General features: G+C 53.9%; 10 protein-coding genes and 1 non-coding gene across 11 annotated transcripts; 4 read left to right on the top strand and 7 right to left on the bottom strand.

Moving 5' to 3' along the window:
- Positions 1-176: 176 nt before the first annotated feature.
- On the bottom strand, positions 177-692 carry RPB7 (DNA-directed RNA polymerase II subunit RPB7; the record flags this gene model as incomplete). The annotated part of the gene is made up of 1 exon (NM_211304.1): positions 177-692. One exon carries the CDS (start codon positions 690-692, stop codon positions 177-179), a length of 516 nt encoding a protein of 171 aa, NP_985949.1.
- Positions 693-1,285: 593 nt separating this feature from the next.
- On the top strand, positions 1,286-1,756 carry MRPL23 (mitochondrial 54S ribosomal protein uL13m; the record flags this gene model as incomplete). Its single annotated transcript, NM_211305.1, has 1 exon — positions 1,286-1,756. One exon carries the CDS (start codon positions 1,286-1,288, stop codon positions 1,754-1,756), a length of 471 nt encoding a protein of 156 aa, NP_985950.1.
- A 147-nt stretch (positions 1,757-1,903) lies between these two features.
- On the bottom strand, positions 1,904-5,572 carry RPB2 (DNA-directed RNA polymerase II subunit RPB2; the record flags this gene model as incomplete). Its single annotated transcript, NM_211306.1, has 1 exon — positions 1,904-5,572. One exon carries the CDS (start codon positions 5,570-5,572, stop codon positions 1,904-1,906), a length of 3,669 nt encoding a protein of 1,222 aa, NP_985951.1.
- A 334-nt stretch (positions 5,573-5,906) lies between these two features.
- On the top strand, positions 5,907-6,641 carry MRP20 (mitochondrial 54S ribosomal protein uL23m; the record flags this gene model as incomplete). The annotated part of the gene is made up of 1 exon (NM_211307.1): positions 5,907-6,641. The coding sequence occupies one exon, from the start codon at positions 5,907-5,909 to the stop codon at positions 6,639-6,641; it is 735 nt and encodes a 244-aa protein (NP_985952.1).
- Positions 6,642-6,891: 250 nt separating this feature from the next.
- AGOS_AFR406C (AFR406Cp) lies at positions 6,892-7,552 on the bottom strand (the record flags this gene model as incomplete). Its single annotated transcript, NM_211308.2, has 2 exons — positions 6,892-7,462; positions 7,524-7,552. 2 exons carry the CDS (start codon positions 7,550-7,552, stop codon positions 6,892-6,894), a joined length of 600 nt encoding a protein of 199 aa, NP_985953.2.
- A 343-nt stretch (positions 7,553-7,895) lies between these two features.
- On the bottom strand, positions 7,896-8,528 carry AGOS_AFR407C (AFR407Cp; the record flags this gene model as incomplete). Its single annotated transcript, NM_211309.1, has 1 exon — positions 7,896-8,528. The coding sequence occupies one exon, from the start codon at positions 8,526-8,528 to the stop codon at positions 7,896-7,898; it is 633 nt and encodes a 210-aa protein (NP_985954.1).
- Positions 8,529-8,549: 21 nt separating this feature from the next.
- Positions 8,550-9,305, bottom strand: TRS31 (TRAPP subunit TRS31; the record flags this gene model as incomplete). Its single annotated transcript, NM_211310.1, has 1 exon — positions 8,550-9,305. The coding sequence occupies one exon, from the start codon at positions 9,303-9,305 to the stop codon at positions 8,550-8,552; it is 756 nt and encodes a 251-aa protein (NP_985955.1).
- Positions 9,306-9,429: 124 nt separating this feature from the next.
- ARD1 (peptide alpha-N-acetyltransferase complex A subunit ARD1) lies at positions 9,430-10,098 on the top strand (the record flags this gene model as incomplete). The annotated part of the gene is made up of 1 exon (NM_211311.2): positions 9,430-10,098. One exon carries the CDS (start codon positions 9,430-9,432, stop codon positions 10,096-10,098), a length of 669 nt encoding a protein of 222 aa, NP_985956.2.
- Positions 10,099-10,139: 41 nt separating this feature from the next.
- On the bottom strand, positions 10,140-10,257 carry AGOS_AgSNR13. Its single transcript, NR_149361.1, has one exon. It is a non-coding gene; the product is annotated as an AgSNR13 (small nuclear RNA).
- Positions 10,258-10,426: 169 nt separating this feature from the next.
- On the top strand, positions 10,427-11,407 carry AGOS_AFR410W (AFR410Wp; the record flags this gene model as incomplete). The annotated part of the gene is made up of 1 exon (NM_211312.2): positions 10,427-11,407. The coding sequence occupies one exon, from the start codon at positions 10,427-10,429 to the stop codon at positions 11,405-11,407; it is 981 nt and encodes a 326-aa protein (NP_985957.2).
- A 50-nt stretch (positions 11,408-11,457) lies between these two features.
- Positions 11,458-12,371, bottom strand: VPS29 (retromer subunit VPS29; the record flags this gene model as incomplete). The annotated part of the gene is made up of 2 exons (NM_211313.1): positions 11,458-12,261; positions 12,324-12,371. 2 exons carry the CDS (start codon positions 12,369-12,371, stop codon positions 11,458-11,460), a joined length of 852 nt encoding a protein of 283 aa, NP_985958.1.
- Positions 12,372-12,506: the final 135 nt, after the last annotated feature.

Here is a 12,506-nt window from a genome sequence, read left to right on the forward strand (position 1 = left end):
GTTCGTTTAGTATTGAGACGTTTATTGAAACTTGTGAATCGGAGACACGGACCTTTATAACACCAGTATAATTAAGTACCTACTACTCTTCTCTAATTTAATAATGCAGGTATTACTAAAGAAATTCTACTAGTGAGAACCTCTCTGCGCTCAAATGCTATCCTACATGCCCGCCATCAAATGACACCGAGATAGTCCTCTTTGATGCTCCCTATCGCATAGATGGAGTTCACCTCACTACGCGCACCCACAATCTTCAGCCGGACCCGCGAACCTTTGGTGATGATCTGCTCCGACGACTGGTACGACGGCGGGTTCGACCCGCTGTTGAACGTCAGGTCCTCGGGCATCAGGAACGGCGACACAAACACGCTCAGCGGGCCCACGTCCACCTCAAAGCCCAGGTTGGTACAGCTGGACACGATGCCGTCCACCACCTCGCCCTTGAATGGCTTCCACACCACTGCCCGGTACTTGACCGTGAACTCGGCCGACCCGTCGGTGGGCAGGATCCGTCCCCGCTCGATTTCGATGTTTTCCGAGTCCAGCACGCACAAAATATACCCGAACTTACCCGTGCACGTCCCCTCCACCTCCTGCAGCAGCTTGGTCTTCAGGTACTCGCGCATGCGTGGGCCGAAGTACGACGGATGCAGCGTGATATTTAGCGATAGGTCCTTGAAGAAGAACATCCTGCAGAAACACCTGTCAAAGTCCTGGCTGCACGGGAACTTCCTTCACGATATGCGTCTGATCCACACACAACTCCCGGGGAACTGCCTCTGCTGCGCAATGTCGAGATCCTGGTGCCAGCAATTTTTCACTGGCGCCGATTTTTCACCATCGCAGCCCAGACCCATCCAGACATCTCATAGTGCAACCGCCAGCTAGACCCTGTCTGGCCACTGCCGTGTTGACCTCTGGTTCGCGGAGTCGTGCTGCCACCGCCGGGCGCCCTATCGTCTCTGCCGGTCCGCAGCCTGCGCTGCGAGGCCTTTCTTCTTGCAAGTTCTACGCTCACTGAAAAAGCCGACTTATGCCTACTAAGATTCGAGCCGGCCCAGCCTGCCAGCTCGCCGCGCATGCCATATACCGGCGGAACGGTGGCCCTAGGCTATCGAGTGGCAACAGCTTTTGAGCTGCTGCCACTAGGCAGGTGTGCGGATGTCATCGCGCAGAGAGCTAGTATGGTGAAAAATTTGAGCACCTCCATCCACACGTTACCAGGATATCGTTAGTTCTCGGGCGAGTTTTGGCGGCAGTAGCAACGTAGGCAGGGTCAGTTATGTCACAGAAGATCGGTCAGAGCGGGTTGGCGTTTGCCAGGCTATGGCACCACGTGGACGTGGCTCGGGAGCAGCGGACGCTGGGTAGACTGGCGTCGAGCATTGCGATCACGCTGATGGGAAAGCACAAACCGGTATATCACCCCAGCATGGACTGTGGGGACTACGTGGTGGTGACCAACGCGCAGGATCTGCAGGTGACGGGTAAGAAGTGGGAGCAGAAGACGTACTGGTCCCACAGCGGGAGGCCAGGGCACCTGAAGCTGCGGACGATGGAGACCATAGCGACGAACAAGGGCCACAGCGAGCTGCTGCGCAAGGCGGTGAGCGGGATGCTGCCCAAGAACCGGCTGCGCAAGGTGCGGCTGGCGAGGCTGAAGGTGTTCGACGGCAGCGAGCACCCGTACAAGCAGAACATCGTGGCGTTTGCGGACGAGCAGGCGGAGCAGCCGGCGCGGCCGTCGGCGTGACCACACATGGCGTGTAAATAGATACTGTGACGAGCACAGTCACCTGTGGTTTTATTTCTATATTACAGAACTTTATAAACTAATTATATAAACATCTAGTTTCTGGTCTTATGTTTAATGGTGAACGAGTGAGCGCGCGCGGGCAGCTTAAAAATCTCTCGAGCGATCGGTATATAGACGTGGTGCGATATTCATGGCCATCAGCTCCTGGAAGAGCAGTTTGGCGGCGTATGGGATGTGGACCTGGTAAATGTCGATTTTGTTCTTGCACCCGCGACACTCAAACTGGTTATGCTTCAACTTAGCAACTACGGTCATCAGGCCACAGATACCGCAGATATGTACTCTAAAGGCGTCGGATGCCTCCATGAGTCTTTCTTTCAGGAACGCCGCCGCGCCGTGGGCAATCATACAGTCACGTTCCATTTCACCGAATCTGAGACCACCGTCTCTCGACCGACCTTCCACAGGTTGTCTTGTCAGCACCTGCATCGGGCCTCTTGCTCTCGCGTGGATCTTGTCGTCGACCATGTGTCTCAATCTCTGGTAGTAGGTTGGGCCGAAGAAGATCTGTGCCATCAGCTTCTTCCCTGTGTGGCCATTGTACATAACTTCAAACCCGCGGGACTGGTAACCATGCTCGCGAAGCAGTTTAGATATCCCATCCACCGTGATATCCGTGAATGGAGAAGCATCACCTTCGTTACCAGACAAGGCCGCGACCTTACTCAACAGACATTCGATTAAATGGGCGACTGTCATACGAGAAGGAATGGCGTGCGGGTTGATAATCAGATCTGGAACGACACCTTCTGCTGTGAAAGGCATGTCTTCCCTGCGGTAAGTGATACCGATGGTACCCTTCTGACCGTGACGGGATGCAAATTTGTCACCGATTTGTGGAACCTTGGTAGTACGCACTCTGACCTTTACAAATTTCAAACCCTCTTGGTTGGTTGTAATCAAGACCTGGTCAACAATACCGTTTTCTGTTGATCTCAGCGGGGTGGAAGCATCACGTTTAGAGTGGAATGCAGTTCTTTGTCCCAGTTCCTCAGCATCTGGCGGTATTGGTGTCGTTTTACCAATGATAATATCGTCACCAGACACTCTGACACCTGGGGCGATCAGTCCGTCGTCATCAAGTTTTTCGTACGTACCATGCTTCATCCGCAGAGTATTGGTACGGTGAGGTTTTTCAAAAGATTCGGTAATAGACATACCAATTCTCTTTTCTTGGTCCATGTAGGATCTGAAAAATAGGGATCTAAATAGCCCGGAATCAATGGAAGACTGGTTCATGATCATGGAATCTTCCTGGTTGTAACCGGAATAACACGCGATTGCGACAATGGCATTTTGTCCCGCGGGCAGTTCACGGAACTTTAGGTACTCCATAGCACGTGTTGTACCCAGTGGTTTCTGTGGGTAGTATAGAATGTTAGCCATAGTATCCATACGCACATTATAGTTCGTGAGGAAAACTCCCATAGCCTGTTTACCCATAGCAGACTGATAGGTGTTACGCGGAGATTGGTTATGATCGGGGAATGGAATAACGGAGGCGGCAACACCCAAAATCATCGAAGGATGAATTTCACAATGCGTAAAGGTATTAGAATGATGAATAGCTTTAATACGTCTTGCAGGATCAAGCTCATCGCTAGGGTCTACTGTCTGTGGGACACTGGGGTCCAGATCTTCCTGTTGCATCGCAATCAGGATAGTTTCTTCTTCTTCTGCATCAATGTATTCGACAATACCATCATTCAACAAAGAAGTCCATGTATAGTTAATGTCCTCATCTTCGAAGCCACCCTCAATGTCCTGGTATTCAGTCAACATCAACTTCCGTATATGGCCTTTCCTTACCTTTAAATCTTTGTGTCCATCAGCGTGTTGCGTGTCAGCAACCACAAACAGAGGTCTGTAAACTCTTCCTGCATCGGTGAAGATCTTTAGCTCCTTCTCACGGATGTCTCTAACAATAGACACTTCGGCAGTGATATCACCCTTCCTTCTTAATTTCCGTATCGTGTCAACAAGCCTGGCGGGATTTCTATGGATACCGTGCCAGACACCGTTAACAAACACTCTGGTAGCATCAGGCGATTGATGAGGAACGTAATCTTCCAATGGTTCCATACCCCACTCGTTTAGGAAAGTAATAATTGGAACGGGATCAGTGCCGACAGAAATGCAGGACATCAGAGACAGGTTCTTCACTAGACCACATGCTTGTCCTTCCGGAGTTTCTGCAGGACAAACAAGACCCCAGTGGGTATTATGCAACTGTCTAGGCTTGGCCAATTTACCATCACGTCCAATAGGCGTGTTCGTTCTCCGCAAGTGCGACAGTGTCGAAGAGTAAGTGTAACGATTCAGCACTTGAGAAACACCAGCTCTAGAGGACATTGCCTTCTTTTGCTCACCCCAGTTACCAGTGGCTAACGCATACTTTAACCCTGCTGTGATGGTTGTCGCCTTTACTGCTAATTTTAGGTTAAAGTCCTTCGCTTCTTCTACGGATCTCTGCATAAAGCGCAGAATGTCTCTGGTTAACTTTCTGAACAGAGTCTTAAAAAGTTGAGCTAACAGTGGGCCAGCCAAGTCCAATCTCTTCTTACCGAAATGGTCACGATCGTCCTGGTCTTTACGATCCAAAGCACATAGCAATAGGCGGTTAATCATATAACCAAGGAAGAAGGCCTTCCTACTCTCAAAACCTTCCAACTGGGTGATATGCGGCAAAAATTCTTTCTGCAGAATGTCTTTTGCATATTGGATTCTCTTCTCCTTCTTAATACCCAGTGCCGTTCCACGACGACCAATGAAATCCAACGCAGTTTCCCTGTCCTGAATGACAAAACCTTCCTCCACACATGGCTTCAGCATTTCCAACATCTGCCAGTCGTTTTGGTCGTAGCAAATATGCTCTAAAATTTCGCCATCAGGAATGATACCCAACGCCCTGAAGATAATGACAATCGGAATGTCCTGCTTGATATAAGGAAGTGTGGCCTTAATAGTACGCGATGTACTGCCCTCACGACCGTAAAGCTTGACTTGCAGGGTGCTGATGAAACGTGAACCCTTCTCAAGCGCGGACCTGATTTCCGCTATGTGAGATATCGGAGAAGGCGCAGATTTCTTGAAGACTTGAACTATATTCCCCGCAGACCGCTCTTGTGCAATCAAAACCTTTTCAGACCCGTTTATGATGAAGTACCCTCCCATGTCGAACGGACACTCCTTCAGCCGGTAGAGATCCGATTCCGACAAGTCATCCAGCAGACAGTATTTCGACCGCAGCATGATTGGAACACGGCCGATGAAGATCTTGCCCTCCTCTGTATCCTCGCTCTCCTCCTGGATGATTTCGTACTTCAAGTCCCTGCCCGGTATGTCGACCGCCTCGTACGTGCGCTTCTTGATCTCCACAAATAGCCCGGATGCATACGTCAGGTTCCGCAGTCGCGCCTCCTGGGGGTACATCGCGTGCGACACACCATCAGACTCTGTCATCGACGGCTTGGCTAGGTAGATTTTCCCAAACGAAATCTCGTACTTCCTGCTGATGTTGTCTGCCTCTGTTGTGTGTTGCGCCAATTGCTCCAGAATCAGCGTGCTGTCCTCCAGGATGAGGTCCTGTATCGTGTAATTGATAAACTGGTTAAACGAGTCCAGCTGCTGTGATACTAGGCCCTTCTCCCGGAAAAACGCAGAGATGACCGTCCACGAGTCCTCCGCAGTTATTGGTGCATCCTCATCATCATCGTCATAAACATACGCGTCATCATCGTAATATTCTAGCATTCTGACAATCCGCCACTGGCTTTACAACTTCAGGTCGATGAGGAGCTCGTCTGCAGGTTATTAATGCCGCTAATGGCTGCGATTTGCCACCCAACCTAGTTATTTCTAGCCCGCTTCTTGGTAACCTTGTGATAAATCCGCTTGAAAAATTTGGCGCTTCAACTATCACTTTACACGTATAAAACAGGGTAACATGTTACAAAGCCGGGTAACCATCGAGAACCGGGTAATGGGGGTTTCCGGGTAACGCTTAAAATTTTCATGGGATCGATGTTCAAGTGCGATGGTGGACACCATTACGAAGAGTTGTACGAGTGTGCGTTGAAGCGAAACAATGCGTTGGAGTTCGTTCTTTAAGGTCCCGGCGCGGCTACTTGGCACTGCCGCTAAGGACTCCGCGCCGGCTGGGACGACCTCTGCCGCCCAAGCTGCTGAGTGCCGGATGACGCTGCAGGACAAGGTGCTCAACCTGACACAAAGCGCTATTCAGGAGGGTCGCGCCCACTTCAAGGTTGGTAGTAGGAAGCTGTACTTCCCCAAGGCGCGGGTAATTCTTCTGCGCTCGAACGCGAAGCACACGCCGTACCAGGCGAAGTTCATTGTGCCCAAGTCATTCAACAAGCTGGACCTGCGGGACTACCTGTATCATCTTTACGGCCTGCGGGCGTTGAACATCACGACACAGTTGCTGCATGGGCGGTTCCGCAAGCCACATCCGCTCAAGCCGCGGTACCGCGACCCTCAGATAAAGAAGATGACCATTGAGATGCAGGAGCCCTTTATCTGGCCCGAGGAGACCAAGGACACCACGCAGGATTTCCTCAGAGAGGAGACGGAGAAGTACATGCAGAACAGCAGCAGCAGGCTGGGCTCCGACAAGTTCAAGCCGGGCGAGGCGTTCGGAGGCGCGCTCGGGCCCTACAAGGAAGCGGCGCAGGCTTTCGTCCCACGCATGATGAGACGCAAGTTCGAGAACAAACGCGCCAAGGTGTTGGATAAGGCAAAGTGCATGAAGCAGTTCGGCCTGATCGACAGATATGCCGCTGAGGAGGTGACGACAAAGCTGTAAATAAGGAAGGAACGTAAGCCTGTAAATACACATATATTATATATGGGCTGAGACGAATATAAATTCTCTTTTTGAGTCATACTTGTCGAGGGTTATCATTGGAAGCCATGAGCAAAGCAAGTAACTGTCCTCTTGATCCACCAGCTATCGGAGCCCGCTCTACAATAACTGACGCGCTCCGGCGCCGTCCTTATGGGCTAACATGCTGTCTCAGCTCAGCTCAGCTGTGTCTGTCAGCCTTGGCAGCCGTTCATTTCTTCCTTGTGTTTTTGACATCCGTCAGTACATCGTCCAGCATGTCGTACTCGTCCCCTTTGCGTTCCTGGAAGAACTTGCGGAGCGAGTTCGCAATGCTCTGCGCGTCTTCTTTCTGCAGCACCGTCACGTAATGCACGAGGCTGCCGAAGAGCGTGTCAATGACGTACGGGAACTCCCAGCTGCTGCTCAGGTCCAGCACGTACGTCGTCCACTTTCCGAAGAGAAACAGATCTTGCTCCGGCGACTCTTTCAGACTCCGGAACAGCTCCAGCATCGCGTGCCCGAACCGCCCCGTCGTCCGCGCCCCGCGCCGGAGTCGTTTCTTTCGTATGTCGTTCTGCTGCAGCGCCTGCTGGAATTGGCTACAAAGCTCGCTGGTCAGCACAGCCCAGAAACCCAGTGAGATGATATTCTTGAAGGGGAACCACATTAGTCCGAAGATCGGTAGTTTCAGCAGCGCTTGCAGACACCAATATCTAAGAAACAGCGGGTGCAACGAGGTCAGGCCCATGTGCTGCACCTCAAGTGACAGCTGAAGCGGCACCAGCTGGGATACCACTGTGCTTTGCGCTTTTGTCAGTATATAACTCCGAAACAGCCCTTCTCCCGGCATGACTCACATACCTCAGTAGACTAGTAGTCAGCGACAGCATTGCAGTGTTGTAGCTCCGTTCTGCAACCCAGCTTTAAGCCGAGTTCTAGTGTCTTTCAAAGGAATGATGAGGCAGATAACTACAAATCGGGTTTCCTTTCGCGCAGCGATATAATAACACGGGGCGGTAGACAAGCCGTAGATAAAGCGCATGAATGCACCCGCGCGAGCTGTCTCCCACACCACAAGTAATCAGTAACACGTGCCCTCGCTACAGATGCAGAGCGCTGGTATTAATCTCGTGGCGACGCAAGCGGTGTAGCTTGGCGGGGCCGGAGCCGCGACGGAGCGGCTCCCGGCAGTAGACAGGCCCTAGGGCGCCACAGAAGGCGCGACATATGGAGCTATTTATGGTAGGGACGTGTCCTATGCTGGTGACAGTCCGCGTCCTTTGCGGCCCGCGGTGAGCCCATATCGGAGTCTTGGTAAGTGGCAAAAGCGCCGCTGCTCTGGAACGTACGCGACAGTCCGGGTGATTCTACAGGCGAGAACCAGCTTTCGTCTGCGCGCTCGGGCGTCTGCAGCGGTGATTCGGCACAGGCCGGCGTCCAGTCGCGGCCGCACACCGGCGACAGCAGGCCCTGTGAGCGCAGATACGCGTCCACGTCCGGCGCGCAGTGCATGCCAAGCGAGGCGCTGCGGCCGGGGCTACCCAGGGGCGTGGAAGTTGAGTTGGGCGGCTGGTCAAACTCGTCCAGCTGCAGCGATAGCACGCTGACGTCCGTGTTTTCGTTTAGCCGCCGCAGCGGCGCTGCGGCCGGCGCGTCCTCCTCGGACACGTCCTCGACCAGGCGGATCGCCACGTTCTCGCTGGAGAACACAACATCTGTGCGCGTCCGCACAGCGCGCGCACCCGGCGCGCAGCCGCCCGCCTTCGTGTCGCGCGGGCTGCGCACGTTTGTGGATTTCTGCTTGAGCGGCCGAGCACTGCTATCTGGGTCCATCTGCCGGTGCTTCCTCTTCCGAAATGGAATCATCGCATATATAATTCAGTAAGCCTAGAACCTTAGATACTCCCTCTCCACCACCTGTTTCTTGAACTGGATCAGGTACACAGTGCGTTGATCATATGTGCCCTCTGGATCGGTATGGACCGTCACGTGACATGGGAATCCCGCGTGGTCCAGCACGCCTTCAATGATGCCCCCAGTGAAGGACTCGCACTGGATCGAGGTGCCGTGGATGAACTGCGTCCACTGCGGCTCGTTGTCCACAATCATGTACTCGTTCTCGCGCTCGGAGCTCTTGACCAGGTCGTCGCTGGCCGCGCCGAAAAGGTAGCGCCACAGTGGGCCGTGCACGTACTGCAGAATGTCCAGGATCTTGAGTGGGCGCTTCTTCATCATCGGGATGGCCGGCGCAAGGGCCTCTGCGCCGTCGGTAGCGGAAGCCTTCGTCGGCACCGAGTCGCGGAAGGGCAGCAGTTCGACCAGACGCATGCCGATCGCGTAGCCCAGCGCATTGAGCTTGGCTTCGATCTCGGCCACAGTCTTGGAGGAGTCCCGCTGCTGCACCACCATCTCCTGGAACAGGAACGTGAACGCGGACAGCGACACCTGCTTGTGCTTGGGCGCGAGCGACTCTGCGTACAGCTTCGAGTGCGGAGGCTTCGTCGCGTTGGGCAGCGCGGGCTGTGGCCCCACAGTGTAATCGTAGCCGGCCTGCTGCTGGGGGGCAGCGGACGTGTTGCTGGGACTGATGAGCTCGTCCATAGGGCTGGGGGTGGGCCGCCTGTGAAGGGCAGGCTGGAGCATGCAAGCACCGAGTCCTGAAAAAAAGCGGCGCACCAAACTAGATCAGCTCACAGCTTCACCAGGCGACCACGAGCGTGATACTGGGTGCCAGTCAACAGCCAGGGCAAGCTGAACACGGACCGCAATGCCAGTGACCATCAGAAGGGCGACGATCGAGGACATCCTTTGCATGCAGAATGCCAATCTGCACAACCTACCGGAAAACTACATGCTCAAGTACTACATGTACCACGTGCTGTCGTGGCCGCAGGCGTCCATCGTCGCGACCACCACAGACGACGTGTTTGACGAACTCGAGGAGGTCGTCGGCGAGGGCCACGTCCGCCCGGGCGTGAAGCGCGACCCCACCTACGTTGCCAACGGCGAAAAGCTGGTCGGCTACGTGCTGGTGAAGCTCAACGACGACCCCGCTGTGCCCAACGAGCAGCCGAACGGGCATATCACGTCGCTGAGCGTCATGCGCACCTACCGGCGAATGGGCCTCGCGGAGAAGCTGATGCGCCAGGCGCTTTACGCGCTGCGCGAGGTCTACCAGGCCGAGTACGTCATGCTGCATGTGCGCCACTCGAACCGCGCAGCGCTGCATCTCTACCGCGACACCCTTGCATTCGACGTGCTCAAGGTTGAGCAGGGCTACTACCAGGACGGCGAGGACGCCTACTCCATGCGCAAGGACCTGGTGCTGGCGGACCTCCTGCCCAGCCGCTTCCAGAGGGCAGACTGCGAGGACGACCTCGAGTCCGACCTCCTGGAGGACATCCTCAACGAGGGGGTGGATAGTATACTGGTATAGGCCAGACTACAGTTTTTACGTTAAAACAATCTCATAGATCAGACAGATAAAATTTAGGTAGCTTGTGTTTTTCCACACCGACAACGTCCCGCCAAGGACGAGGTCTCGAGCCAAATGCACTCATGATCATCATAATGAGAAGTAAGGAAAAGACTTCCTTGGTGCTCTGGAAGACAGAACGACAGAAACGGCGAACATGGCTGATTTTATACTTTGTACATGTCGTTACTTACGACAGATACCGGCATGGCGTGATGGGCATCATCAGTTAGGGCTAGTGCTTCTTAAGCGCGGCCCCAACACCAAGACGCTATATCAGGCCGCACCAATGGCAGCCAAGTGTGCGATCACTGAGTTCTTAGAGCGCAATGTGCTGGTAATGGACGGTGGGATGGGGGTTGAGCTCGAGAGGCGCGGCATGGACGTGAAGAGCCCGCTGTGGTCTACGGCGCCCTTTCTGCGGGGTGACCGCGCCGCGCTAGACACGATCAGGGGTCTCTACCGCGAGTTCCGGGCTGCAGGATCGCGCGGAATTTCGACGCTGACTTACCAGGCGAGCTTCCATTCGATGGTCAAGTACAGCGGGAGCGTCAGCAGCCGGGCAGACTACGAGAAGTTTCTTGAACAGGTGGTGGATTTCACGTACCGGGAGTGCGTGGACCCTGCGCGGGATTATATAATTGGGTCGGTGGGGCCGTACGCCGCGTTTCTGTGTAACGGGGCGGAGTACACGGGCGACTACGGATTCGAAACGATCAACTTCTTCAACTACTTCGAGCCCCAGGTCAGCAAGTTTGCCACCGATCCGCGGATCGATGCCATTGCGTTTGAGACGGTGCCGAACGTGGTGGAGCTGATGGCGATGCTGCAGCCGGAATTCCACGCATTGCTGAAGAACAAGCCGTTTTACATCAGCATCTCGGCCAAGGATGAGCACGTGCTTCGCGACGGAACACCGCTCGCCGTCGTGGGCCAGCTCATCCGGGAGCGGATGGACGATCTACCTCCGAATTTGCTGTGTTTCGGGCTCAACTGTGTAGACCTCACGAGGTCGGCAGCGATGCTTGCGGAGCTGAATATGCAGCTGCAAGACTGTCCCATCAAGTTCCAGGCTATATATCCTAACGGTACTAGTGTGTTTGACGAGTCGCTGTCTGCGTGGCGCCCCAGCAAGGACGCAGAATCCCTGACGTGGGCCGAGGCCGTGAAACTGTACCTAAATCAAGACTGCCGCATGATCGGCGGCTGCTGCGGTACTACGCCGCAGGATATGAGGCAGATAGCGGAAGCATTGGATGTGAATATGTGAGCTCCGACGGCGTTTGAAGTTCTGCTAAAGGATGCCTGGTAGACAGGCAACTAGTCTTTTTTATACACCACCTTATCCACTTTCACCTCCCCGCTCACAAATGTATAGATATAAAGCGTGCACGTAGAGCCCGATATGTCAAGCAGGCAGAAGCTCGGTATGCACCCGCCATTTATGTCTACCTCGTCAACCTCCTCATCGTCTTCCGAGTTCTCTTCTGCTTCCACGTCCGCAGCGCCCCCTTCGAGCTCGCGCCTATTGTTCGGAGATCCAAGCACCCTAGCCTCGGCTTCCCGCGGTGTGCGACTAGATGTGCTCAGTTCCTGCTGTAAACCATTCTCGTCGCCAGCCTCTCCCTCCGTGGGCTGAGGGGCGGTGGCAGCTCCGTTCAACTTGGCCGATGGGCTGCCTTCTCCCTGCAGAGCGTCATCCTGCAGGGGCCAGTCGGTGCTGAATGCTCCGGTACAGGAGCCAGGGTTTATGAAGAATTTTCCCTCGAGCGTGTATGCCTCCACGCTGTGCGTTCCGCCCCAAAGCATGATGTCGACATCCAGCTGTCGTGCCAGAATCAGAAGCGAAAGAGGGTCGCTCTTGGGCACCAGTGTGTAGCCATTGCAGCACCCAATCTTGAAGTCACCCTGCTTTATGATCGTGTTCATCGGTATCTCCTCCTTCACATTTTGCACTGTACGGATGGTTGCGTTATCGAATTCCCCCCGCACGATCACCACATTGCTGGACACCTCGTTCACAAACTTCAGGAATTGGTAAGAGCGAGTGCAGTTACCCAGCAGCACCACCTGTCCAATCTTGTTGGGTACATTTAAAAGTTTCTTGAACTTCGATGGTAAGTCCTAGTTTCCTTGGTTAGTACGCCCTTCATATATGCGAGAACTCCATCTCCGTTATAACGTACAATTGACCGATCTGGTATATGTGCATCACTCAATGCCAACAGTAGCATCCCAACTTATGGATAGAAATGCCTTTATCTACGGTTGCGGGGTTGGTATAAGTTGTCTATCTTAAACTCCTTTGCACGATAGTCGTTAAGGGCAAATGGAGTCACTAAATACGTCGCGCGTGGGATGATACGTGA

The sequence above is a fragment of the Eremothecium gossypii genome, chromosome VI (assembly GCF_000091025.4).
Source record: "Eremothecium gossypii ATCC 10895 chromosome VI, complete sequence".
Lineage (NCBI taxonomy): Eukaryota > Fungi > Ascomycota > Saccharomycetes > Saccharomycetales > Saccharomycetaceae > Eremothecium > Eremothecium gossypii.